General features: G+C 48.5%; 2 protein-coding genes across 7 annotated transcripts; both read left to right on the top strand.

Moving 5' to 3' along the window:
• Positions 1 to 8,646: 8,646 nt before the first annotated feature.
• LOC100272533 (pyridine nucleotide-disulfide oxidoreductase domain-containing protein 2) lies at positions 8,647 to 13,942 on the top strand. 2 transcript variants are annotated; one of them, XM_008647048.3, is made up of 16 exons: positions 8,647 to 9,149; positions 9,355 to 9,516; positions 9,640 to 9,822; positions 9,899 to 9,956; positions 10,092 to 10,142; positions 10,222 to 10,304; positions 10,583 to 10,670; positions 10,885 to 10,929; positions 11,130 to 11,204; positions 11,312 to 11,380; positions 11,887 to 11,999; positions 12,590 to 12,702; positions 12,915 to 12,994; positions 13,167 to 13,287; positions 13,377 to 13,443; positions 13,571 to 13,942. In XM_008647048.3, exons 1-16 carry the CDS (start codon positions 8,830 to 8,832, stop codon positions 13,701 to 13,703), a joined length of 1,761 nt encoding a protein of 586 aa, XP_008645270.1. In that variant the 5' UTR covers positions 8,647 to 8,829; the 3' UTR covers positions 13,704 to 13,942. The 2 variants fall into 2 exon arrangements, with proteins under 2 accessions (XP_008645270.1, XP_020394022.1); XM_020538433.2 differs by having other exon boundaries at positions 13,546 to 13,942.
• Positions 13,943 to 14,462: 520 nt separating this feature from the next.
• LOC100283618 (uncharacterized) lies at positions 14,463 to 21,040 on the top strand. 5 transcript variants are annotated; one of them, NM_001371956.1, is made up of 5 exons: positions 14,657 to 14,725; positions 15,461 to 15,541; positions 19,143 to 19,680; positions 19,757 to 20,108; positions 20,249 to 20,945. In NM_001371956.1, the coding sequence occupies exons 3-5, from the start codon at positions 19,446 to 19,448 to the stop codon at positions 20,760 to 20,762; spliced, it is 1,101 nt and encodes a 366-aa protein (NP_001358885.1). In that variant the 5' UTR covers positions 14,657 to 14,725; positions 15,461 to 15,541; positions 19,143 to 19,445; the 3' UTR covers positions 20,763 to 20,945. The 5 variants fall into 5 exon arrangements, with proteins under 5 accessions (XP_035823950.1, XP_035823951.1, NP_001358884.1 ...); XM_035968057.1 differs by having other exon boundaries at positions 14,463 to 14,725; positions 15,461 to 19,680; positions 20,249 to 21,040; XM_035968058.1 differs by having other exon boundaries at positions 14,479 to 15,541; positions 20,249 to 21,040.
• The last annotated feature ends 5,692 nt before the right edge of the window (positions 21,041 to 26,732 follow it).

Genomic DNA, 26,732 nt, shown 5'->3' with positions numbered 1-26,732 from the left:
TTGATGGCCTTCCGAGGGGCGAACGAGATCGTTTCGCCCATGATTTCCACCGCCCACTTTGCGATCCTGCCCGAGGCCTCTCGGCACTGGATGATCTCCCCCAGGGGGAAGGATGACACCACAGTTACCGGATGAGACTCGAAGTAGTGTCGCAGCTTCCGCCTTGTCAGGATCACAGCATATAGCAGCTTTTGAACTTGTGGGTAGCGGATCTTGGTCTCGAACAGCACTTCGCTGACGAAGTAGACCGGCCTCTGAACGGGCAATGCATGCCCTTCCTCTTGCCTCTCGACCACAATCGCGGCGCTAACCACCTGAGTGGTCGCGGCGACGTAGACCAAGAGGGCTTCTCCATCCGCCGGGGGCACCAAGACAGGCGCCTTCGTAAGGAGCGCCTTCAGGTTGCCGAGGGCTTCCTCGGCCTCAGGGGTCCAAGCGAAACACTCGGCCTTCCTTAAGAGGCGGTACAGAGGCAGACCTCTTTCGCCGAGGCGTGAGATGAAGCGGCTCAGGGCCGCGAGGCATCCCATGACCCTCTGTACACCTTTTAAGTCCTTGATGGGCCCCATGCTGGTGATGGCCGCGATCTTCTCTGGGTTGGCTTCAATGCCTCGCTCGGAGACGATGAACCCTAGGAGCATGCCTCGGGGCACCCCGAAGACACACTTCTCAGGATTGAGCTTGACTCCTTTCGCCTTGAGACATCGGAATGTCACTTCAAGGTCGGAGAGGAGGTCGGAAGCCTTCCTTGTCTTGACTACGATGTCATCGACGTAGGCCTCGACTGTGCGACCGATGTGTTCGCCGAACACATGGTTCATGCACCGCTGGTACGTCGCGCCCGCATTCCTCAAACCGAACGACATGGTGACATAGCAGTACATGCCGAACGGCGTGATGAAAGAAGTCGCGAGCTGGTCGGACTCTTTCATCCGGATCTGGTGATACCCTGAGTAGGCATCAAGGAAGGACAGGGTTTCGCACCCAGCGGTGGAATCCACGATTTGATCGATGCGAGGCAGAGGGTAGGGAACCTTCGGACATGCTTTGTTGAGACCAGTGTAGTCTACACACATCCGCCATTTCCCCCCTTTCTTCCTCACAAGCACAGGGTTGGCAAGCCATTCGGGATGGAATACCTCTTTGATGAACCCTGCTGCCATTAGCTTGTGGATCTCTTCGCCAATCACTCTGCGCTTCTCCTCGTCGAATCGGCGCAGAGACTGCCTGACGGGTCGGGCTTCGGCCCGAATATCCAGCGAGTGCTCGGCGACATCCCTTGGTATGCCGGGCATGTCCGAGGGACTCCATGCAAAGACGTCGGCGTTTGCGCGGAGAAAGTCGACGAGCACTGCTTCCTATTTGGGGTCGAGCCCGGAACCGATCCGGACCTGCTTGGTGGTGTCGCCACTGGGGTCAAGAGGGACGGCCTTAACCGTCTCTGCTGGCTCGAAGTTGCCGGCATGGCGCTTCACGTCTGGCACCTCCTTGGAGAGGTTCTCCAGGTCGGCGATGAGGGCTTCGGACTCGGCGAGGGCCTCGGCGTACTCCACGCACTCCACGTCGCATTCGAACGCGTGTTCGTACGTGGGGCCGATGGTGATGACCCCGTTGGGGCCCGGCATCTTGAGCTTCAGGTAGGTGTAGTTGGGGACGGCCATGAACTTCGCGTAGCATGGCCTCCCTAGTACGGCGTGGTAGGTTCCTCGGAACCCGACCACCTCGAACGTCAGGGTCTCCCTTCGGAAGTTGGAGGGCGTCCCGAAGCAGACGGGGAGGTCGAGTCGCCCGAGGGGCTGGACGCGCTTCCCAGGGATGATCCCGTGGAAGGGCGCAGCGCCTGCTCGGACGGAGGACAGATCGACGCGCAGGAGCTTGAGGGTCTCGGCGTAGATGATGTTGAGGCAGCTGCCCCCATCCATCAGGACCTTGGTGAGCCTGACATTGCCGACAACGGGGTCGACGACGAGCGGATATTTCCCCGGGCTCGGCACATGGTCGGGGTGGTCGGCCTGGTCGAAGGTGATGGGCTTGTCGGACCAGTCTAGGTAGACTGGCGCCGCCACCTTCACCGAGCAGACCTCCCGGCGCTCTTGCTTGTGATGCCGAGCCAAGGCATTCGCCGCATGCCCTCCATAGATCATGAAGCAGTCGCGGACCTCGGGGAACTCTCCTGCTTGGTGATCTTCGTTCTTGTCGTCGTCGCGGGCCCTGCCACCCTCGGCGGGTGGCCCGGCCCTGTGGAAGTGACGCCGAAGCATAACGCACTCCTCGAGGGTGTGCTTGACGGGCCCCTGATGGTAGGGGCACGGCTCCTTGAGCATCTTGTCGAAGAGGTTTGCACCTCCGGGGGGCTTCCGAGGGTTCTTGTGCTCGGCGGCGGCGACAAGGTCCGCGTCAGCGGCGTCGCGTTTCGATTGCGACTTCCTCTTGCCTTTCTTCTTGGCGCCGCGCGGAGCAGACGCCTCGGGAGCCTCTTCCGATGGGCGGCCCTGGGGCTGCTTGTCCTTTCGGAAGATAGCCTCGACCGCCTCCTGGCCAGAGGCGAACTTGGTGGCGATGTCCATCAGCTCGCTCGCCCTGGTGGGGGTCTTGCGACCCAGCTTGCTCACCAGGTCGCGGCAAGTGGTGCCGGCGAGGAACGCGCCGATGACATCCGAGTCGGTGATGTTGGGCAGCTCGGTGCGCTGCTTCGAGAATCGCCGGATGTAGTCCCGGAGCGACTCCCCCGGCTGTTGCCGGCAGCTTCGAAGGTCCCAGGAATTCCCGGGGCGCACGTATGTGCCCTGGAAATTGCCAGCGAAGGCTTGGACCAAGTCGTCCCAGTTGGAGATCTGCCCCGGAGGCAGGTGCTCCAACCAGGCGCGAGCAGTGTCGGAGAGGAACAGGGGGAGGTTACGGATGATGAGGTTGTCGTCGTCCGTCCCACCCAGTTGGCAGGCAAGGCGGTAGTCCGCGAGCCACAGTTCCGGTCTCGTTTCCCCCGAGTACTTCGTGATAGTAGTCGGGGGTCGGAACCGGGTCGGGAATGGCGCCCGTCGGATGGCCCGACTGAAGGCCTGCGGACCGGGTGGTTCGGGCGAGGGACTCCGATCCTCCCCGCTGTCGTAGCGCCCCCCACGCCTGGGGTGGTAGCCTCGGCGCACCCTTTCGTCGAGGTGGGCCCGACGGTCGCGTCAATGGTGCTCGTTGCCGAGGTGGCCCGGGGCCGCAGGCGCGGTGTTGCGAGTGCGCCCGGTGTAGACCGAGGCTTCCAGCATGAATCGGGAAGCCGCGGCATGAGGTTCCGAGGGATATCCTTGCCTTCGGGAGGCAGTGCTCTCGGCCCGTCGGGCCGCAGCGCCTTCCAGGAGATTCTTGAGCTCTCCCTGGATTCGCCGACCCTCGGTGGTTGATGGCTCCGGCATCGCGCGGAGGAGCGTCGCTGCGGCTGCCAGGTTCTGACCAACCCCGCTGGATGCGGGCGGCGGCCTGACCCTGACATCGTTGGCGACGCGGTGCTGGAGACCTTGGGGCAGGTGACGTATTTCTCCGGCCAGGGGTTGGCCCGCCCATACCTGCCCGACGTCCCGACGGATCGGCTCAAGCGCTCATGTTCCCTCGTTGAGCCTGGCCTGCGCCTCGCGGACTTGCTCGAGTTGTGGGTCGTAACCCCCCGCCGGAGCGGGGACCACAGCTAGCTCCCGTGGGATGTCGGCGCGAGGCACCGGCCTAGGAAGATCACCGTCCTCCGGCATGCCGAGATGGTTGCCTTTGGAGGGATCCCCTAGCTCGATGTGGAAACATTCGCGGCTTGGGCCGCAGCTCTCGTCGCCAAGGCTGCGGCTTCCGTCGGAACAGTCGGATAGGCAGTAGTCACATGCGGTCATGAAGTCCCGCATGGCACTGGGGTTGCCAAGTCCGGAGAAATCCCAACAGACGCTGGGGTCGTCATCTTCCTCGGACCCAGAGGGCCCGTAGGTCGAGACGTCCGTCAGCCGGTCCCAAGGCGACCGTATACGAAACCCCAGTGGGGTTGCACTCGCCTCAATGAGAGCGCCCGCCAAAGCGAGGTCGTTTGGCGGGTTGAGGCCGAGTCGAAATGACGTAAGATGGGAGTTAGTCGGTACCTTTTGGTCGACGAGGAGCGACGTAGTCACATCGGGGACTGGTTGCACCGTCATCTCAGGTACGAGGGCGACGTCCTGCAGGCTTTCCGCGAGCGCGCCGGCGTCGTCTTCTTGCTCGGGGTCAGCGTGTCGCGGGGGACGGCGCTTGCCTTCGTCTTGAACGCGAGGTCGACGTCCGGCGTGCCTTCCGTCGGGGCGTCGGGGGCGTCGATTCGCTCGACGGCCAACGAAGCGCGGCCTCCCGCTTGGCCTTGATGGCCCCGCCTCCTCCTCCGTTGGCGGGGGAGAGAACGGAGCGAGCTCGAATGTTGCTCTTCCACCACGCGGGGAAGATGTCGTCGATTCCGCCGCCGGCGGGCGGGTTGTCGGCTGCCATTGTCGTTGTCGCGCGGCGGTGGAAGAAGTATCATGTTGTAGCTGCCGTCGAAGGACATGAACTCAAGAGTCCCGAAACGAAGCACCGCCCCGGGCCGGAGAGGTTGCTGGAGACTGCCCATCTGGAGCTTGACGGGGAGCTGTTCGTCAGCACGCAGCAGGCCCCTACCCGGCGCGCCAACTGTCGGCGTTTCGAGACAGGGGGGGTCCCAAAGCCGACGAGTGAGTGTGCTGCGTGCCCCAGCCCAGATGGGTCGAGCGCGTGGGCGAGCGCGAAGGGGGGAGAGGCGAGGTGGTCGGAGTCGAGCGTGAGAGAGGTGGAAGTCCCGCGGCCTTCGTGTTCGTCCCACGCCCAGGTCGGGTGCGCTTGCAGTAGGGGGGTTACAAGCGTCCACGCGGGTGAGGGAAGCGAGCGGCCCCAAGAGAGCGCCTGTCCCGTCCTCGGTCCCGCGCGGCCAACCTTCTCTAAGAAGGCCCTGGTCCTCCCTTTTATAGTCGTAAGGAGAGGATCCAGGTGTACAATGGGGGGTGTAGCAGAGTGCTACGTGTCTAGCGGAGAGAGAGCTAGCGCCCTAGGTACATGCCAATGTGGCAGCCAGAGAGGTCTTGGCACCTTGCTGGCGTGATGTCGTGGCTGTCGGAGGTGCGACGGAGCCTGGCGGAGGGACATCTGTTGGAGCGGTCGAGTCCTTGCTGACGTCGCCTTGCTTCCGTAAGAGAGCTGGGGGCCGCCGTCGTCACAGAGCTTGTGGAGCGCCATCATTGCCCATCCGGCGGAGCTGGCCGGATGGGACGCCGGTCTTGTTCTCCGTGACCCGAGTCGATTCGGGGTAGGACGATGATGGCGCTTCCTGTTGACGTGGCGGGTCTGTGCCCTAGGCAGGGTGACGTGGGGGCTCCTCCGAAGCCGAGGTTGAGTCTGTCTTCTGTTGCCGAGGCCGAGTCCGAGCCATGGGGTCGAGCGAGGCGGAGGTCGTTCGGCCGAGGCCAGGGCGGAGTCCGAGCCCTGGGGTCGGGCGAGGCGGAGTTTCGTCGTCTTCTGGGTCTTAGCCCGAGTCCGAGCCCTGGGGTCGGGCGGAGCGGAGTTCGCCGTCTTCCGGGTCTTAGCCCGAGTCCGAGCCCTGGGGTCGGGCGGAGCGGAGTTCGCCGTCTTCCGGGTCTTAGCCCGAGTCCGAGCCCTGGGGTCGGGCGGAGCGGAGTTCGCCGTCTTCCGGGTCTTAGCCCGAGTCCGAGCCCTGGGGTCGGGCAGAGCGGAGTTCGCCGTCTTCCGGGTCTTAGCCCGAGTCCGAGCCCTAGGGTCGGGCGGAGCGGAGTTCGCCGTGGCGCCTTTGGCAAGGCCTGACTGTCTGTCAGACTCACTCTGTCGAGTGGCACCGCAGTCGGAGTGGCGCAGGCGGCGCTGTCCTTCTGTCAGACTGGTCAGTGGAGCGGTGGAGTGACGGCGGTCACGTCGGCTCTGCCGGGGGGGGGGGCGCGTGTCAGGATAAAGGTGTCAGGCCACCTTTGCGTTAAATGCTCCTGCAACTCGGTCAGTCGGTGTGGCGATTTAGTCAGGGTTGCTTCTGAGCGAAGCCAAGGCCTCGGGCGAGCCGGTGATGTGTCCGCCGTAAAAAGGGGGGCCTCGGGCGAGACGGAAGTCTCTCGAGGTCGGCTGCCCTTGGCCGAGGCTAGGCTCGGGTGAAGCGTGATCGAGTCACTCGTGCGGACTGATCCCTGACTTAATCGTACCCATCAGGCCTTTGCAGCTTTATGCTGATGGGGGTTACCAGCTGAGAATTAGGCGTCTTGAGGGTACCCCTAATTATGGTCCCCGACACCAGGGCTCGGACTCAGCCTCGACCTCGGAAGACGGACTCCGCCTCGCCCGACCCCTGGGCTCGGACTCAGCCTCGACCTCGGAAGACGGTCTCCGCCTTGCCCGACCCCAGGACTCAGACTCAACCTCGACTCCGGAATACGGTCTCCGCCTCGCCCGACCCCTGGGCTCAGACTCAGCCTCGACCTCGGAGGAGTCACCGCCTCGCCCGACCTCGGGCTCGGACCGACCACGTCACAGGGGGGCCCATCATTACCCTACCCCTAGCTAGCTCAGGCTACGGGGAACAAGACCAGCGTCCCATCTGGCTCGCCCCGGTAAAACAAGTAATGATGGCACCCCGCGTGCCACATGACGACGGCAGTTCTCAGCCCCTTATGGAAGCAAGGAGACGTCAGCAAGGACTCGACAGCTCCGATAGTTGTGCTCCTACAGGGCTCAAGCGCTCCTCCGACGGCCACGACATCACATGAACAGGGCGCCAAAACCTCTCCGACAGCCATGACGGCATGTACATAGGACTCTGGCTTCCCTCTGCTAGACACGTTAGCACATTGCTACGCTCCCCGTTGTACACCTGGACCCTCTTCTTGCATCTATAAAAGGAAGGTTCAGGGCCCTCGTACGAGAGGGTAGTCGCGCGGGAGAACGGGCCGACGCACAAGGCTCGCGCTCTCTCTCTCTCTCCCTCGCGAACGCTTGTAACCCCCTACTGCAAGCGCATCCGCCCTGGGCGCAGGACAACACGAGGCCGTGGTTTCCCCTTACTGTTTTCCCCCTTGTGTTCCGTCTCGCGCCGACCCATCTGGGCTGGGACACGCAGCGACAATTTACTCGTTGGTCCAAGGACCCCCGGGGTCGAAACACCAACACCACCGATCGAGAAAAATATTTTTTTTACTATTCTGAAACCTCATTTTATGTTTCCTGAAAAAAATTCACTAGCGTTTTTATTATCTCGACTTCGACCATAAGTGAAAATCGATTTCCACTAGCAGTTGCAGTTACTCACCTGTACAAAAAATTATTTCTATTGGTCCCTAGCACTTACGGTTCTAAAAACACCAGTGCAAATGGACTTACAACCACCTATATAAAGCTTCTTTGTACTAGTGTATATTGCGCGGAACCAAATTTCCTAAAGGATAGTACGGAAATTACAAAGTCCAGCTTGATAACACAGTAAAACAAAATATTTTTAACAACTTAAAGCCATCGAAAATAAGACATCTAGCACAAAAAATGACCTATTCTCGATGATTTATGTTTTATTTCCGACAACAGTAGCCCGTCGATTGTAAATAGCCAAAAATAAAGTTATTTTTTATGATTGTCGTTGAAAATAACTTATTTCTGAAGATAGATTGAGGACATCGTCGATTAATCCGTCAGACATAGGGATAAAAACGGTCGAAAACGATCGAAAAACAACTAAATTGTTTTTGTTTTCATATTTTTTTTTGTTGGGACGAAACAAAAATCAACGGTCGAAATACGTGATCAGAATTGTCGGTTATTCGAAAACGATCGAAAACGATAAACTATTATCGGAAAGATAATTATTTTGTAGTTTTATCAAAAACATAATAAAGTGATGTATTGCCTAATTTTTAAGATTTAGAAATACACAAACAACTCTTTTTCATCATTCATATTAGTAAGAGTAATTATAACATTTGCTTTTCGCTTATACATTCACTTGAACACAACAAAACTCTATAACTTAAATAAATTATATGCTAGATCTATCTCATATTATATAAAACGGTAGAAAACGTTATTAGCACGACTCGGAAACGAAAAATACAAAACGGTCGAAAAACTAGCTAAATCGTTTTCGTACCGTTTCTAATCGGTTCCTGAACAATTCGAAAACGATCGAAAAAAAGTATTCGAAACGAGATGGTACGAGAATTTCCTGTCCCGTTTTCATCTCTAGTCAGACAACAGTGGGCCCACCTCATAAACTTCTGATGGCCTAGGTATGCTGTCGGACTTAATAAGGTTATGACCCTGTTTGTTTCGGCTTTTCGCAGCTTCTGACCATTAAAAGCTGCTGCGGACTGCCAAACACTCAGCTTTTCAGACAACTTCTATAAAATTCGTTTGGGTAAAAACCATTCAAAATCAACATAAACATATAATCGGTTGAGTCGTCGCAATAGTAGTAATACGTCACTTTATAGATCCTGAGCCCCATGGATAACTTTATCCTTCTTCGCATGTGATCCTAATGATATTCAAATTTTCTACACAATCAGATTCTCTTCATAGCTAGATTCTCGAAAAAGCTGGTCAGAAAAAAGCTGATCCAAACAGACCCTATGTCCAATGCCATTAGGGAGCGTAGCTAAAGTAGTTATTTATGACCCGTGACTTTTTATTTTATCTATGTACTGAAACGTACTTTTGTCGTCCGTCTTCTCTGCAGCGGTCGCGGAATCCTGCGCAGAAAGATTCGCCCATCGCCCACTGGCCACTGCGCACTGGGCACGGACTGGCAGGCGAAGAACCTAAGCAGAACCTACCATGTCACCGGCGGCGAGGCGCATCCTGCTCGCCGTCGCCGCCCGTCGCCGCCGCTTCTCCACGGACGCAGCGGCGTCGGACCCGTCCCGGGCGTCGCAGCAGCTGCCCAGGGGCAAGCGATGGGATGCGGTGGTGATCGGCGGCGGCCACAACGGCCTCGTCGCGGCCGCCTACCTCGCCCGCGCTGGCCGCTCCGTCGCCGTGCTGGAGCGCCGGGGCGTCCTGGGTGGCGCGGCGGTCTCGGAGTCGGACCTTGTCCCCGGATTCCGCTTCTCCCGCTGCAGCTACCTCCTCAGCCTCCTTCGCCCCGCCATCCTCCGGTGAGTAAACTCCTCCAAGGATGCGTCCTTTGCGATTAGCAAGCCTCGGTTCCTGTTAAATTCATGCGCCGCAGATCAATGTCGGTCATTCTCCTCTGTACACAACTCTGAACTGCATACCGTTGTTTTGATTTGTATCTGGTGCTGATGACACTGCTGCTGTTGTTGTGGGTGCTTCATGCTTGCACATATTCTGTAATATAAGCGACCTGGAGCTGGAGAGGCACGGGCTGAAGCTGCTGCCGCGGAGCCCTTCGTCGTTTACGCCATGCCTTGACGGCAGATACCTGCTTCTTGGCCCCGATGCTGAGCTAAACTACTCAGAGATCAGCAAGTTCTCTAGGAAGGATGCAGTGGCATACCCAAGGTGCAGTTTATCTTGGAATGATCTTAGATTAAATAAACGTTTAAGTTCCTGATTCCTGTGGTATCTATGTACATTTTAGCTCTTTATTACAATGGTCTTGGTAGGATCTGTATGTGAATGCAGATACGAGGAGAAGCTGGAGAACTTCTGCAAGCTCATGGACTTTGTCATAGACTCAGCTCCACCCGAGCTGAGGCAGGAGGCCCACTTCTCGATGGTTGACAGGATGAAGCATAGGGTTGAGAAGTCAGCATTCTGGGGCCACCTTCTTCGGCATGTGATGCAGCAGGGGCAGAAGAACATGGTGTGAGTATCAAATACTGGCCATGTTTCGATAGGCACCGTTTATGCAACCCTTTCTAAAAATCAAATTGTTGTGCAGGGAATTCTTTGACCTACTCCTTTCTCCGGCATCGAAAATCTTGAACACCTGGTTTGAGGTCAGCATTAGTCCCATCTTAAACGCTTCTGTTCACATTGATCTCTGTGGTTGCTTTATTTCAATTGGCAGCCTTCACCTAATCTTATTTAATCTGTGAACAAAAGGGCCTCCCATTGACTACTGTCTACTGCAGAGTGAGGTTTTGAAGGCCACTCTTGCAACTGACGCCGTGATAGGAGCTATGGTGAGGGCACTTTGAATGGAATAAGCAAAATATTTTGCCTAGCACGTTGGCATTTAACTGCTGGATATCCCTTTTATAGGCTGGTGTGCACACTCCAGGTTCTGGATATGTTCTTCTACACCATGTCATGGGGGAGACTGGTGGTCAGCGTGGTGTTTGGGCGTATGCTTCTTGCTTTGACTCTCTAAGACGCCTCTTATTTTTGTTAAATTTTCAGTAGAGACTTTGATTCTAAATGTTTCATCAACTGGTGTGAATATCCACTGGATGGGCAAGCAAGTTTTCAAGGACTAGTGTTATAGGAAATGGCATCATACTATGCTGTCAAATCTGCTTGTTAGTATGTTAGGTTTATTATTAGTTCTTTCGCCCGTTCATATTTGTTTCAGTTGTTCGGAAAACTTCTTGTTTAATTAAAGAAAATAATACACTTGCTACAGGTATGTCCAAGGTGGTATGGGTTCAGTGTCATCAGCTATAAGCAAAGCAGCTCTTGAAGCAGGAGTGCAGATTGTAACAAATGCCGAGGTGACTTCACAATTCTTATAGCATGTACGGCTGCTCTTTGGCAGAGTTTTTTTTTCCAAACTGAAACGGAAAAAAACAATCAATTATTCAAATTTGTGAACTGGAGTTCTCAAAGGAAAAGACCCATTTGTTTTATGTAGTGGCAGTTTTTCATAATTGTGGTTTACGTTCCATATTAGGTTTGTTCCTTGACTTGATCCTTTGTTTTGTTTAGGTTTCCCAAGTAATGGTTAATGAAACTAGTGGAATGGTAGAAGGGGTAAGTACTTTGAATAACCTGTAAGTTCATTTAATTGCTTTCAACCTCTTGAGGTCTTGTTCGGTTAGGGGTGGATTGAGGGGGATTGGAGGGGATTAAATCCCCTTCTATACAAATTTGAATAGGAGATGATTTAATCCCCTCCAATCCCCCTCAATGCACCTCAAACCGAACAAGCCCTGAAAGATTGGGATCTGTAGGTAGCTTTGGTTGATGGAACAGAGGTGCACTCGCCAGTTGTTCTCTCAAATGCCACACCATACAAAACATTTGTGGTAAGGAAAACTCAGAAATATGTAATGTTGCAAAGATCTACCAGCTCTAGTGTTGCTAGAATAACTAAGCAAATATCTTTTATGCTGATATCTGGTTTCTTTTGCAGGACCTAGTACCTTCTAGTGTTCTTCCGGAGGACTTCCTCTGTGCAATTAAGGCAGCAGATTACAGCTCTGTAAGAACTTGTGTACAAGCATATTTCAGTACAATAATAATGGTGTTTTTTTCAAACAAAGAAATTGCATCTAACAAATAGTCACTGAGTTGAAAAGCATCATCATAACTCATTTACACCAACATGCCTGTCTGTGACATCTGTGCTGAGTTGGTTAGGCGGCACCGTAGCCTATGTGAGAACGACCATGATTAGGAGCAGGCCTTAGACGTGTTTTGACATGGGATAGACTGTAGATGTGAGGATTTTTTAACTCTAGCCTAAAATTCGCTCCCATTGGAAGTTGAACGATGGACCTAAGGAGTGCTAATCAAACCACCTAACCAATTCAGCTATCTCAGCTTGAGGCCCTTTCCCTTCTTTGGTAAAATATATATTTATATTTTATAATTGCTTCTTAGATGAATAGTTTGAACATTCTGATAATCAACAGTGACTCCAACACCTGAAATATTATAGCTCTAACCTCAATAATATAATATAATATGATTTTTTTTGGGGGGCAGGCAACAACAAAGATTAATGTGGCTGTCGACAGACTGCCACAGTTCCAGTGTTGCAACACCAATCTTGAAGGTGGCCCAGAGCACATGGGCACAATACACATTGGGTCCGAAAGGTATACAGAGATGACATATTTTTCATATTGAGTTCGTCTTTGATCTTTATTTGCAGATATCAGATAAACAAACAAGGTGTCAGATACAATTTGTTGTCACATTTATCATTTTTGTTAATGTATTGTGCATCTTCCCTCGCCCTAGAGAGAACTTTTTTTTATGTATTGCACTGCCTGTGCTTGTCAACATTAGTGGGACAAGGGAAATGGTCTCTTAACCCAAGAATGTTATTAGTTATTACTCGATAATAAGTTGTGGTGTCCTGAAACAGTGCCCTGAATCCTGACTTAAATTACAAAACTTGTTAACCTACAAGTGTAAATTGATGTAATTATGTTCTTTTCATCTGTATCCTGGGATAATAAATAAAATGGCCATGCTAACCGCAAGTCCGCAACCATGTTATATGGGACCAGACTGTAGATAGATTTTCATTCCTCATTCTTTTACCAGAAGGAAAGCCAGATTGATCCGGCCTCTCGTGTGATTGTGTGAAAAACTATTTATTTGAGAAGAAAAATAGCATCACCTTGACTGAGCTATTCCACACTTAATGTCTTCTAATATGGAAATTATGCTCTCTTTCCAGCATGGAGGAAATTGACGTTGCATACAGGGAAGCAGCAGACGGCATCTCGTCCAAAAGACCTGTTATAGAAATGACAATTCCTTCTGTTTTGGATAAGACCATCTCTCCGCCAGGTATGCATGTATCTTGCTCCGTCATCGCAGTGGCATAACTATCTACTAAGACATATCTCAGTATCACAAGATCCCAATAGAGCAAGAAACTATATGGGGGCGCACGTCGTTAAACTGTGATAGGATCCTACCGCTACTCTTTGTGTCCAAGGCAATTTTTCGTTCCTACCCCCCTGATATCATTTCCATCTTTTGCTTTATCCTTTCGATAGGTCAGCATGTTATTAATCTCTTTGTTCAGTACACACCCTACAAACTTTCAGAAGGCAGCTGGCAGGATTCTAATGTCAGAGTATGTTGATCTTGCTCACGCTTTGATCTCGCTATACATTTCGCGTCCAGCGCCTGCACACGCAGAGATGGCTCACAAATATTGTTAGGCGTTGCTGCTAACACCATCCGCGGATAGATTTGCTTGCTGGATTTGGCATCGGTAACCATTTTTTATGGAAACTCATTTTCAGAAAGCCTTTGCTGAGCGATGCTTCTCTTTGATTGATGAGTACGCGCCAGGCTTCAGCTCATCGGTGGTAGGCTACGATATGCTGACTCCGCCTGATCTTGAAAGAGAGTTCGGCCTAACAGGTAGATCTCTTTCCTCTCGATGTTTTTCATTTCACTGTACCTGTTGAAGAGCTTAGCGCGCTAAGAAAAACACGGTTCACATTTCACAGGGGGAAACATTTTCCACGGCGCAATGGGCTTGGATTCTCTCTTCCTCATGAGGCCTGCCAAGGGATGGTAATGTTTGCCCTATTGCATTGATCCTTTTTTCCTCCTTTTGCCGATCTTTGAAGCTTTCCATGTCGGAGGAATCCGTGGCTCTGGGGTCATGACTACTAGCATGTCTGCGCTTTGGAGCGCACAGGTCGGATTACAGAACTCCTGTGAAGGGGCTGTACCTCTGCGGGAGTGGCGCACACCCAGGTGGCGGGGTGATGGGCGCGCCAGGACGCAACGCCGCCGCCGTTGTTTTGGAGGACCACGTGAAGACAAAGTAGGTGTAGTGTAGCTCGCTGGAAACCAAGATGGCATTTTTATCATCAGGAGAAAATCTTTGATGCCATGGTGCTGTTTTAGTGCCTTTCTTTTCTTTTCCTTTTTGGAGAATTATTGTCGCAATCCATAGTCGGAGAACTTATATCATGTGAAGACTCGTGTAACAAATCCTCACTAACATTTCTGTCCCTGTCCGGCGGGAAATTGGAACTGTGGTAAAATGTGGACCCATCTCTTTGAACCACAAAGGCCCTATGGGCTTATTTTGTGATGAAACAACCAATGGCCGCTCGTTGGACATGAACCATCATAAGACAAAATGAACAAGCTGAGCATGGGCTATTGTCATCATCATAATTAGGTGATTAAGCCAACGCACATGCTATAGAAAGAATCATGCCACGTGGACTGCTCAAGTTGAAATTTTCTAGCAGTTACCCTCTCAAAAATAACACTCCATCCATTCTTTTTTTATTGTCGCATTTTAATTCAAAAATAAACTAGCGAATCGCAAATATTCGAGAACGGAGTTAGTACATTTGCATTAGTTATATTCAAATATGTTTAATAAAGATAAAATTTAAGTGGAACCCTCACTGAAAAAAAAGCTTTGGAGAAAAAAATCTTCCAAGCGGCAGCCCCAACATCCTTCAGTTAGCACTTAGCAAGCAAAGCATAGAGGTACTAACGGCGTGGCGTTCACCGATCAACTAACGGCATCCAATCACCAGCGTGGCAGCGAAAGCATGTGGTCGTGACGTTGACGCGAAGCATTGAACGGGCATCTCTCTCGGCTGCTCTCGAAAGCTCCGCGCTTGGCGTGGCGGAGCCGAGCCGAGGGCTGATCTCGTCCACACGGCACTAGGATTTCTCCTTCCCCTCCCGCTGCCGTTCACGTCCTCAATAAATACCCCACCCTACTCCATCTTCTCGTGTTGTTCGGCGCACGCGGAGACAGCCCGCGATCCCGATCCCGATCCTTCTTCACGCGAATCTCGACGATCCCCCCCTTCCTTCCTTCAAGGTACGGCGAATCGGCGATCATCCTCCCGCTTTCCCTTCTCCTCTAGGTATAATGATTTGTTATAGGTTATGGGGACTTTTGAGTCATCGGGTCGATCTGACGATTTGCTATGGGTGCTCTGAGTACTCGACCTGGGAACTGTGGGGCGCTTGTAGGCGGCGCAGAGTTGGGTCTCGTCGTTGTAATGATTCCATCGGCTCGTTGCGTAGGGTTTGATCTGCCTGTCGTTTTCTTTTCTTTTAATTAAATTTCTGATGCACAGTCATGTATTGATCTGGTTTGGTGTTCCTAGATGCGTGTAATAAATGGGGAAAAAACCATGTCGTAATAAAATCAATTTATTTTTAATAAAAAAAATCTGAATTCTGGCTCTAGTGAATAAATGGATAGAGCCTGGCTCTAATTCTGGTAAAATAAAAAGACAACGAGCTTAACTTCTTAATTGGTCAATTGGAAGGGTTCTCCGATCTAATTAGACGTTGAAAATATATTGCAAGATTACTTCACTTCTTTAAATTGCCAAGAAACCATAAATTTACCATTGTGATTGGGGCTACTTTTTTTTAACCTTTAGCCTTTGTGAAATTTAACCGAATCTGTTCATTTTGGTATTTGAGTGTTTTTAATGGATTAGAAATTCTTTCTTTTCATGTCTTACCAATTCAGTGGTGTAATTTCATCTAGATTCTGATCGTATCTAAGAGATCCTAGTTCTGTCGTTTTTTTAACATCCAGAAGGAGAGCACCCTCCACCTGGTGCTCCGCCTGAGGGGTGGCAATGGTAATGCAGATCTTTGTGAAGACCTTGACTGCCATGTATGATACCGTCTTTGAAGTATTTGTATTGTCTGTCGTGACTAAGTTTGTTTCGTGGACCGGTTGTCTTCTACCCTACCCAAAACTACAGTGTGGCAGCAAATGATGAATAAATGTGATGTTTGAATTTAAAAATATGTGCTGAATAATGTTGTTTTTTTGTTATGTCAGTTAATGTTACTAAATTGGCTAGCTTTTAAATTTTGTTTACTAGTGTTCGTCGCACCTACATCTTTGTACTGAATGTTTGCTTTAGGTTCTGACAAACTCATTTTGAGACTAGTTAAATACTTAGGACCTAAAATGAATGCAGTAAATATTTATCATATTTTCTATGAATTTGGTCAGACTTAATTTGGCTGAATCCAAACCTAATGTTTTTTTACTAATCATATTGATATACATGTTTGATTGTCTGATTATCTGGTTTGTTACTATTTTACTTGGTTCGGGTCTCTATTTCTTGGTGAATCTACATAGACTTGTGCAGAACCTGGTTGTGATCATAATTCTACTTCCTCTGGAGATAAAGTGGCTTGCTTTTCTGTATGTCTAATTTTTTGTTTGACCATTGAAAAACAAACAACCAACTTACGGATCAAATCAGTATTACTGCCAGAAGTATATTTGACCCTTAACACTATTTATAAATTACATAAAGTTTCACGATTAAAACTGACGGACGGATGTTATTGGCCTAGAAATAGCTCGAAAGCTCTAGGCTTAACAACCCTTGCACTAAATTATTGTGATTAACGTTGTACTTTATAGTGACAAAAATTAATTGGAATTATATAGTTTCTTTTGTTTTGTAGAAGCAAACTAAGTTAGGCTATAATAATATAGATAGATGATTAGGTTTATATATGGTTTCTTTTGTGAATTTTATTAAGGATCAACTAGTGTCATGAAGTTGATAGACATAAAATAGCGACACATTTCTTTTGCCGTACTATAAAAAGCGCTGGAATAATTAAGATAGTCAAGAGGGTGAATTTGGTGTCTCTAACTTTTCTTGGACAAATTTAAATTTTGAACACAAGCTTAACTATCTCCGTGTGTTCAATAACGTGTCTAATAATATGATAAAAAGTTTATATCCTGATTTTCTATTTTATACTACGATGGTAATTTTAAGGATGCTAATTTTAAAATTGAATTGCTTAAATATAAATGTATAAAATAAGTAAAAGATCAATGGACTCCTCGATGTTTTGTATTATAGATGTTGTTAATTGATTAACTTGTACTGAGTTATTTAAGAGCAAGGTAGTAAGCTGTTGCCAACAACTGATTCGGTTGTCACGGATTAGTGGCCTTAAATAATTTCTAGCCGGATTACTTCTCTAATCTTAACGATTTCTGATCTATTTCTTAAAAAACGAATAAGGTCTGAATCAAGATCAGAGCTGGAGATGTGCATGGGTGCATCTCATATGGCACACCGCAGACAAAAGATTGCATAGTTGGCTCCGATCCTATTTGGCAAGTGATTAGAGATGGCAATGGCCCAATGGTTACCCGCGATCCGATACTCGATGAGTATTTACTCTATTAGGGTATATATATGGTCTAAATGTTCTACCTATGGATTTCTTGTTAGGTAAAAACCTTCAACCAATTGGTAAACGGGTATAAGAAAATTCTGTCCCTACCCATACTTGTTAACCCGTGGGTATAAACTTAGCCTAAAAACATGAACTTGGGCTTTACTTATATATTTCTTTTGACTTAGCCTAAAAACATGAACTTGGGCTTTACTTATATATCTCTTTTGACTATTTAACAACCTTTTCGGCGATAATACCATAGAAGGCTTAACAACTATTTGATGATCATGTAATAGAACATGTAATGTGTTATGTGTTACTATCCTAGTGTTGCTACTATATCCAATTATCTATGGTGTTCTTGAATAGATGATTGAATGATGTTAGAAATTTTGTAATGGATATATTGACATTTGTATAATGTAGATGTTTAATCTTTGTGAGTACGGATCTGACGGGTAACTCATACCTATATGGGTAATATAAGTGACCCGATGGGACTATTTTTTTTATCTTAGGTATGGATATGAGATAGATAAGAGATCATAATGCTCATGTACGCCATCAATGCCATTTTTTTAAATGAACAACATTTGAAGCCTTTTCCATGAGAAAGAGAAAGGGGAACTAAGATATTTATAGAAGTTCCTTAGAGCAACTTCAATAGGAACCCTAATCACATAAACAAATTAAAATATAGAGCTTTAATAAGAAAAGACAGCTACCCAAGAGCCTTATTTTAATGAAATTCGTGTAAACTTGAAGGGTAGCATATTTGGATCTGAGATCCGCAGCCCTATATGGTTCGCGCTCGTCCCAACCACCTCGGATATTTTCGCTTTCTTCTTCGCCGCCACCGGCTCCCATTCCACCGCCAAGGTCAGCTTCGTTTCCATCGCCGCATCGCGTTCGCGTGTGCCAACCCCGCTCCCATCTCAACTGTCACCGTCCGAAGAACTGATCCGTTCTGCACAACCGCTCGTCACTCTCCAAATTTGCTGCACCTGCCCTCTCCAAAGTTCTTGCACTCGTCCCTCTCCAAAGTTCCTGCAGATTCACTTCTCTCCAAAGTTCAGGAGGATGTGTGGTGTGACAGCGCTACAACAAATCTGTCAACGGGGACTCTCATCCTCTTGCTCATAGAAAGAACTGCAGTGTTACAGGTAGGTAATTACTAGAGTACTACTACTAAGTAAATCTGTCAAAGGCAGTCATGGCATCCATATCCTTCACATCAGTACTGGGAGTGGCACACGCACCGCACACATACTACTACATCTACTAGTATGTAGTGGAGTGCTTGAAAGGCATAAGCGAATTTTCTTCTTGTTTGGTCTACGTCCATTTGCTTGTCCACTAACCGGCTAGTTTACTCTGCTTTTTGGGTTTTCCACGTCTCTACAATTGTGACTGTTAGAGCAACTCCAGTAGTTCTCTAAAAAATAGCTTGCTAAAATCATGTTTAGCAAGTTGCTAAATAGCTATTGGAAGTAAAAAATAACTTAGTTTCCAATAGTTGCTCATATTTAGGAAGTAGTTCGATTTTGAATCTAGCTTTAGCGGCCCTGTCCCTATGAGATCTGCCTGATAATAAGGTTGAGAGCAGAGGATATGAGGGCGGAAGAAAAAAGGTCGGTCGATATGAATTATGGATGAGTGGTGGTCCGGTGACGCAACTTATGAGAAAGTTAGGTTCGACGGTGAAGGAGAAACTTGCGTCATACGTGTTTGACCTAGCTACCTCATTATGCTAGAAAATAAAAAAGAGTGTGTTATAACTGGCTATCTCACTGTATAGGAAAGGTAAAAATAATCACGCTAGTGTGAAGAAATTGACGTCAACTGTATTTAGGGAGTTCCTACCGAGTTGCTAAATGTGGAGAGTAAATAGAGTTGAATAGCAACTAACTAAATTTAGCAAGTCTATTTAGAGAACCATTGGAGAAGTATTTTTCTGTTCACTTCTTAAATTTAAGATTTAGAGAGTTATTTAGAGAACTATTGAAGTTGCTCTTAGACCACCTATAATTGTGACTGTTGACCACCTATAGATGCGGTTCAACTAGCCCTCCGACCCCCTCTCGAGAGTTCCGCTCCACCGCGGCGAAGGAAGTGGCGGAGGAGGAGGATCCGCGCCTGCGCTGGGCCTTCGTGCGGAAGGTGTACGCGGCCCCCCGCTGCCGTCTGGCCCACGTACATCGCCATCCTCCTATCCCTGTCCCCGCTCGGACTCTTCCTCGCTACCGCCGTGTCTGCGGATCTGGCCAAGTAGCCCGGTAGGAAGCGCCGTGGGAGGAGACAGGCGAGGCGTTCGACCGCCGCCGGCAGCTTAGGACGTACCACGTCTCTGTTCTATGGGTTCACGAGTTTCGGGGCCCTACATGGATTCTCCGCCTCCGCCTCCGCCTCGTCCGCCATCGCCGCCGCGACACCCTCCTCACCCTCAGGGCGAGCGTCACGTCGGCGGGGAGATGCTGTACCAGGACACAGACCATAGGCTCCGCGCGCTGGTCGGGAGCGCCGAGGGCTTCGGCCGCCACGCCATCGGGGGCCTCTACGGGGCCATCCACCGCGTCACGTCGCTCCAAGGTACGTTACGTACGGCAAGGAGTTAGATCGTGCCCAGCGCTTCCTGATCCTTTGATTCCTGAATGAATCGGCGCAGACGACGGGCCCGGGAGTCTGAGGGAGGCGTGCCGGGCGGAGGAGCCCCTGTGGATCGTCTTCGAGGTGTCCGGCACCATCCACCTCCACTCCTACCTCCGCGTCTCCTCGTACAAGACCATCGACGGGCGCGGCCAGCGCGTGGTGCTCACCGGCAAGGGGCTCCGGCTCAAGTCATGCCATCACGTCATCATCTGCAACCTGGTGTTAGAAGGAGGCCGTGGGCACGACGTGGATGGCATCCAGGTCAAGCCCGACTCCACCAACATCTGGATCGACCGCTGCACCCTCGCCGACTACGATGACGGCCTCATCGACATCACGCGCCAGAGCACAGACATCACAGTCTCAAGGTCTTTTCACTCTTCCTTCCCCTGTAAATCTTATTACTATATTGCAAAAAAAAAAACTGCTATCCGATGCGGAAATTTTGTAGTAATCGATATATTAGCTTCACGATTGAACCAACCAATTAACAAATTACTGCACGCAGATGCCATTTTATGCGGCACGACAAGACGATGCTCATCGGTGCCGACCCCACGCACGTCGGCGACCGCTGCATCAGGGTCACCATCCACCACTGCTTCTTCGACGGCACGCGACAGAGGCACCCCCGCCTCCGCTTCGGAAAGGTTCACCTCTACAACAACTACACGCGCAGCTGGGGCATCTACGCCGTCTGCGCAGGCGTAGAGGCCCAGATCGTGTCCCAGTGCAACATCTACGAGGCAGGTGGAGGGCCCCCAAAGAAGACAACTGTATTCAAGTACATGCCGGAGAAGGCCGGCGACCGAGAGGACGTGGTGGCAGGGTCGATCAGCTCGGAAGGGGACGCCTTCCTCAATGGCGCGCTGCCCTGCCTGATCGATAACCCTGGGTCTGTCTTCAGGCCAGAGGAGTACTACCAGCAGTGGACCATGGAGCCAGCGTCGCCGGCGCTCAAGGACATAATACAGCTCTGCGCAGGATGGCAGCCGGTGCCCCGCCCCCCGGATGATCGCTGACTTTCATCATTCTGATATGCTGCAGCTCGCTTCTGTAAGAATATTCGTTTCACGGAAGCACTGCATTTGTATGCATCTCATCCTAGGTAATTCAACATTTGTTTCATGGTAGAGTGGCATTTGTATGCCACTCCTCTTCATCTGCCCCCTCTCTGAAATGTAGTAGAAAAGTTGTTATGGTTTTCTATTTGTGTCTTTATTTATGGTACATACAATTCCCAATGTAAAGATATTTCTCTCGTCCATAGCAGTACAATAGCTTTTAGTTGTGAATGCTACTCGTATGTCTTATACTAGAAAGCTGCAAGACACGTCAATCTGCTTTGTAGACATTCACAGAGGATGAGGATCTCCATTCATAAGGAATGCAGGAATTTTAACTGAACTTGCAGAGCTTGATGGTTTAGCTGTGGCATGGTGGTTATGACAAAGGATCCTCCAAAAGCTAATAAATAAAAAGGTATGTCAAGATTGTCATTTAGATTTCATTTTTTTGAGGTATGGGAGGACGGTTGATTATGCACCTCATTTTCATAACCGTAATATGGTAGAATAAGTCTCGTGTCTATCTTAGATTTTAGCTTATAGTCAAACAGTAGTTGATGCATATGACAAACAACACTAGTTGTGCGTCACCCTGCTCCCCCATATTTAAATGTTAAAAAAAGCTAAAATTATGTATAAATAGGAATTCAAGTCGTGGTTGTTGGCTCCAAAAACCACATTCACATCTAATTAGACAAGAGAACACACATGTTTGTGTTTTATGCTCTATACCCAAACATAAATGGAATATGTAGCAATGTACGGACATCTCGTGCTGCTTGCATTATGTCATAGGGGTGGGCGTCGCAGAGATGCATATGTTGCGTTGGATATGTGGGCATACAAGATTGTACCGAGTGAGAAACGATGATATATGAGATCGGTTAGGAGTAGCGCGAATTGAATAAAAGTTTATTCAACACCGGTTGAGATGGTTTGAGCATGTCCACCGGAGACCCCCGGAGGCACCGGTGTATAGAGGCATCATGAGACGGAACAATAATGTGAAGAGAGGTAGAGGTCGACCAAACTTGACATGGGAGGAGATAATTAAAAGAGACTTGAAGGAATGAAATATCCCAATGGAGTTGTGTTTGGATAGAAGTGCTTTGAAAGAAGCTATCTACGTGCCTGAACCGTGATTAGCCTTTTTTCCTTTTAAAACTCTCAATAGTTTTCCCCTCCCCTTTCTCTCTCTTTCTCATTTTATGACATTTTGTTGGGTTTCAATTCTAGTCTACCTTAACTTGCTTGGGACTAAAAGGCTATGTTGATGTTGATGTAAATTTTGGGTTTTTTGAGAATCATTATCCGAAATTAAAATAGATTTTACATTACCAAAAAATCGGGTACTTGAAATTTCGAGTTCGGGTATTTCTGAACTACCCAAAATGTTCTGTTATGCACCCTATCAAAATAGTACAAAAACATATTGTGGATAACGATATAAAAACACAAGTAATCTACAATCACAAGTTCATACATACTTAAACATAATTATATATGCACAAATTGATAATCAACGACGACATAAGTTAAGAGCAACTCCAAGAAACTGCGTAAATCAACCTGAAAAATCATTTTCGGGAGAAAATCAAACTTTTTTTCGCTGCAACAGATCCCGTATCTTCCCCAATTTTTTTGGCGTCCCACATCTACACCTTCATCTCCCGTATATTTGCGGGAGGCAGATCTCCCCCAATCATCCCTAACGTATGCTGCCCATGTTTGGCGCGCAGGAGGTGGAGACGGGAGCTTGACTGGGACGCGGCGGCCTACACGAACTCGGTGGCGTCGGAGGCGGCGAGGTCGGCGATAAGCAACAGGGGGCGAGAGCGGTGACAAGGACAGGCGTGTGAGAGTGGGATTCTCTTGCTTCTCTGGCTTCTAGTTTCTCGAGGTCAAGTTGCATGTGTACTCACGGGTCACGGTAAAGGAGCTATGTGCCAATTAATTTAAGTTCCATGTGTACTCTATTACCGGTACAAGATGAATCAATTGTTGATTTGTGATAAGTTTAAACTATTGGGGAATTGATTATTAGGGAATTGCTGCATGAAGACAAGGTTTTGGAAAAAAAATGTTTAGTGAAGATCCCAATACATAGTTTTTGGAAAAAAAAATTTAGTAACGTTTTGGAGTTGCTCTAACGTGGTTCTGTCAATCTCGGTTTTTGACAGTCGCGTACAGCTTAAAATGTTGGAATGGGTTAGTTCTTCTCTATCCATCAGGTTTTGTTTGGATAATCTCGTATTTACATCAATACATATAACGAAAGAGGCTTTAACCGAGTTAGTTAGTTGGTCTAAGTAGCACTCTTTAGGTCCTAGATTTGACTCCTGTGGGATCGAATTTTCAGGCTATGGTTAAGGAGCAGAGCTTCGTCTTATTATTAATATAATGTCGTGCCTCCTCCTACTGAGAGAATGAGGATTATATTGTGGAAAGGTAAGCTATAATATCAGCATGTAATGTTCCATATTTCACATATTTAACGCAGGTCGGGACCCAAAAAACCAGTAAGATAATAATTGAAAAGACAATTATATTTGTGACAAGCAGGTTTAATCGTTTTTTTAAAAAAACAAGTGCATTAAGAATTAGACACATTAGATAACCACAAACAGATACCACATCATGAGGTTAAGAAATCATTGACACAAAATGAAGCATACAATGTGCTTGCATGTTCTCTAGGGGCACATCTTACATGCTTATGCCGACACAATGAATATATATTGTTGAAGGCCTTCGGCTTCCGAAGGTCCTCAAAAACATGATTTAACAATGTTTCTAGAGTATGATACATGAACAGGTACCTTCGGACTTAGGTCATAACCACACTATGAAGAAGCACAAAGAATACGAAGGATGGCGCAGAGCCGAAGCTATGCGCAAAGGAGCTTCAGCGTGATAACAGAAAAGGAAACCGACTTAAAGGGGAAAAGACTATTTAGACCCCAATGGGTTACTATAGAGTTATTAGCAAATGTAAAGGGCATGAGTGTAATTTTACATGGACTGCGTCCCGTGCCTATAAATAGATGAACAGTGCTCCCGTACTGTTCACACGGACTGGGCATTTGCTTTTGCGTCACACTTGTACTTTTGCCTTCTTTCAAGCCGAAGCATTTAAGGACAAGTCCCCAACATTGGCGCCCACCTCCGGTGAACCCTTTTCGACCACCTTCGGCAGGCATCGACTTTCGTCATGCTGCCAAAAAAAACTTCAGCGACAGGGGCTGCCGCTCTGCAGCCGCTGGAGGCTGGAGCCGAACCAGGAGACCCTTTCTCTTCGAGAGGCCCAGAGCCAGAAGAGGAAGGCCACCAGTCCAACGCTCCACAAGGACGAGTTGGACCAAGAGATCAGGAATATGGAGATGCTTCATCAGCAAGTGCAAAAGAAGAAGGAAAAACTGGCTCAGCTAGCTGACCTGCAAAGGCAGATTGACGAAGCCACTGAAGAAGTACGCCATCTTGCTCAAGATGAGCAAGAACGAAGGCCCCAGCACAGAGAGCTTCATCAAGAATGATTGTTTAATGATGATGGATGGTATGATGATTCCCATCATGGAAATTTTGCTTTTGATGATGCTTCTCCTCTGTCAACAGAACTGCAGGCTACACCTTGGCCTCCATCTTACAAACCACCTCAGCTTCCCATGTACGACGGGCACTCAGATCCGAAGCAGTTTTTGATGAGCTACGAAGCTACCATATCTTCATATGGAGGCAATACTGCAGTCATGGCGAAATCTTTTGTCATGGCAGTCAAAAATGTTGCACAAACCTGGTACTCCTCTCTTCGGCCAGGAACAATCACATCATGGCAGAAGCTGAAGGACAATGCTGATCACCAGTTTCCAAGGGTTTCAGACGAAGCCAGTTACTGCTCAAGCTTTGTTCCAGTGCACGCAGGATCACGAGGAATACCTTCAGGCGTATGTCCGAAGGTTCTTGCGTCTGAGGGCACAAGCGCCAACAGTGCCCAATGAAATTGTTATTGAGGCCATGATCAAGGGGCTTCGGCCAGGACCTTCGGCCCAATACTGCGCCAGGAAACCCCCTCAGACCTTGGAAAAATTGCTTCAGAAGATGGATGAATACATCCGCGCTGATAATGACTTTCGTCAAAGAAGAGAGGAAGCTTACAGATTCTCCGAGATGACCAGGAGCTTCGGAGGGAGGATTCACCCAAGGAACGTCAAATCAATCCACTCTACTCAGAATGACGACATAGGAGGTCAGCAGCAGAGGCCGCAATATTCCTCACAGGCTTCGGGGCAGCAACAAAGCTATCCTCGGCCTCCAGCTCCAAGGGGCAGAGGCGCCAGGGGCTTCGGTGGAAGGTTTGGGAATCAGCCCAGGAAAATTTATTGCTTATTCTGCGGTAAGGACAAGGGCCATACTACAAAGATGTGCCATGTTACCATCCAGAAACAGAAGGAGATAGCAGAAGCTGCAGCCCAACAAAACCAGCCGAAGCAAGTTATGCATACTGCTTCGTATCATTCACCGTACGTACCAGAGTATGTGGGTAACCATCCTGCAGTTTCTGTTGCTTCGGCAAGCCAACCTCAGGCATCTCGGCAACAACCTCCACCACCAATGCAACCCGCATATCCCCAAGGCCAGCAGCCAGAAGGGAGCCAGCACACTCACCAGCAGCGAGACTTTAGGGAACAGTCCGAAGCTCGCACAGTCAACAGTACTGTGCCAGAATCGAAGCACATCTACTAGGAGATATCCTACCCCTAAAACAGTTTTTGCATTCGTCATAATTTTCTTTTTAATAAAGAACAATCATTGAAAGCCTAGTTCTTCTGTTATTTTCAATTCCTTGTAATAGCTTCGTAATTGTCATGATATAATAAACTTTCTTCACAGACTCACGAAGTTCCAAAAGTGGGTGAATCACGAAACATCGTTCTCAAGAACGTGGGGTTCACAATTATATTACAAGTTGTGCCGAAGCAACAAAAAGTCGTTCTAAGGAACGCAACGTAAGTTTGACCGAAGCAACAAAAAGTCGTTCCTAAGGGAATGCAGAGCTTACAGCGAAAAATAAATGCTGATTCCGCTGAAGTATAAGGCGAAGAAGCTCCTAAGGGAGGCTTACAGCGAAAACTCAACGCTGATACCCCCGAAATAGAAGGCGAAGAAGCTCCTAAGGGAGGCTTACAGCGAAAAGTCAGCGCTGATACACCGAAAAATAAGCGGTGAAGCCGAAAAATAAACGGCAAAAAGGTTGTGTATTTTACTGTGGGAATGTGTGTGTATTTTCGACACAAATATCATTTTGCATAGCATAACATCATCACATCATTCGCATAACATGACATCATACATCATACTGCATCAATGGCATAAGAAGGGGATACGATATTGATCTTCGGAAATTGTTTCGAAGAAGTTGTGCCAAGGCACAAAATAAGTACAGCTTCGTCAACTCTAATATCAAAGAAGATCCATTGCTTACGAAGCATAATATTTTCACGGAATATGGGTATTCTTCACGAAGCATGAAAAGAAGGGAAGGTGTTTTTTCGCCGAAGGCTCAAAAACGGTATGTACGTAAAATTTCATGCATCGTAAAGAAATGAATTACAAAACAGCTTATATATTACATTCAAAACTGTAAACTATTACACCACTTTGTTCAGCAAATATTACATCAATATTACGAATGTTTCTACAATAATAGCTATTCTTCTTTTAAAACTGCTTCTGCAGCTTCGTTTAGTAGTTGAGTCACAACTTCGTCCATAATAGCTTCGACCATTTTTGTAATTTCATCTTCCTTTTTTCCTTCGGGGTCGGCCAATGACTCGAAAGGCTCCGGGAGAGGAGATAGTTCAGCTGCGATACAAAACATAAATAAGTTCGAAGTCACAGAAATAAAACATAAAGTCAAAAGCAATTAGG

The sequence above is a fragment of the Zea mays genome, chromosome 5 (assembly GCF_902167145.1).
Source record: "Zea mays cultivar B73 chromosome 5, Zm-B73-REFERENCE-NAM-5.0, whole genome shotgun sequence".
Classification (NCBI taxonomy): domain Eukaryota; kingdom Viridiplantae; phylum Streptophyta; class Magnoliopsida; order Poales; family Poaceae; genus Zea; species Zea mays.
This window is presented reverse-complemented; position numbering and strand designations above follow the sequence as displayed.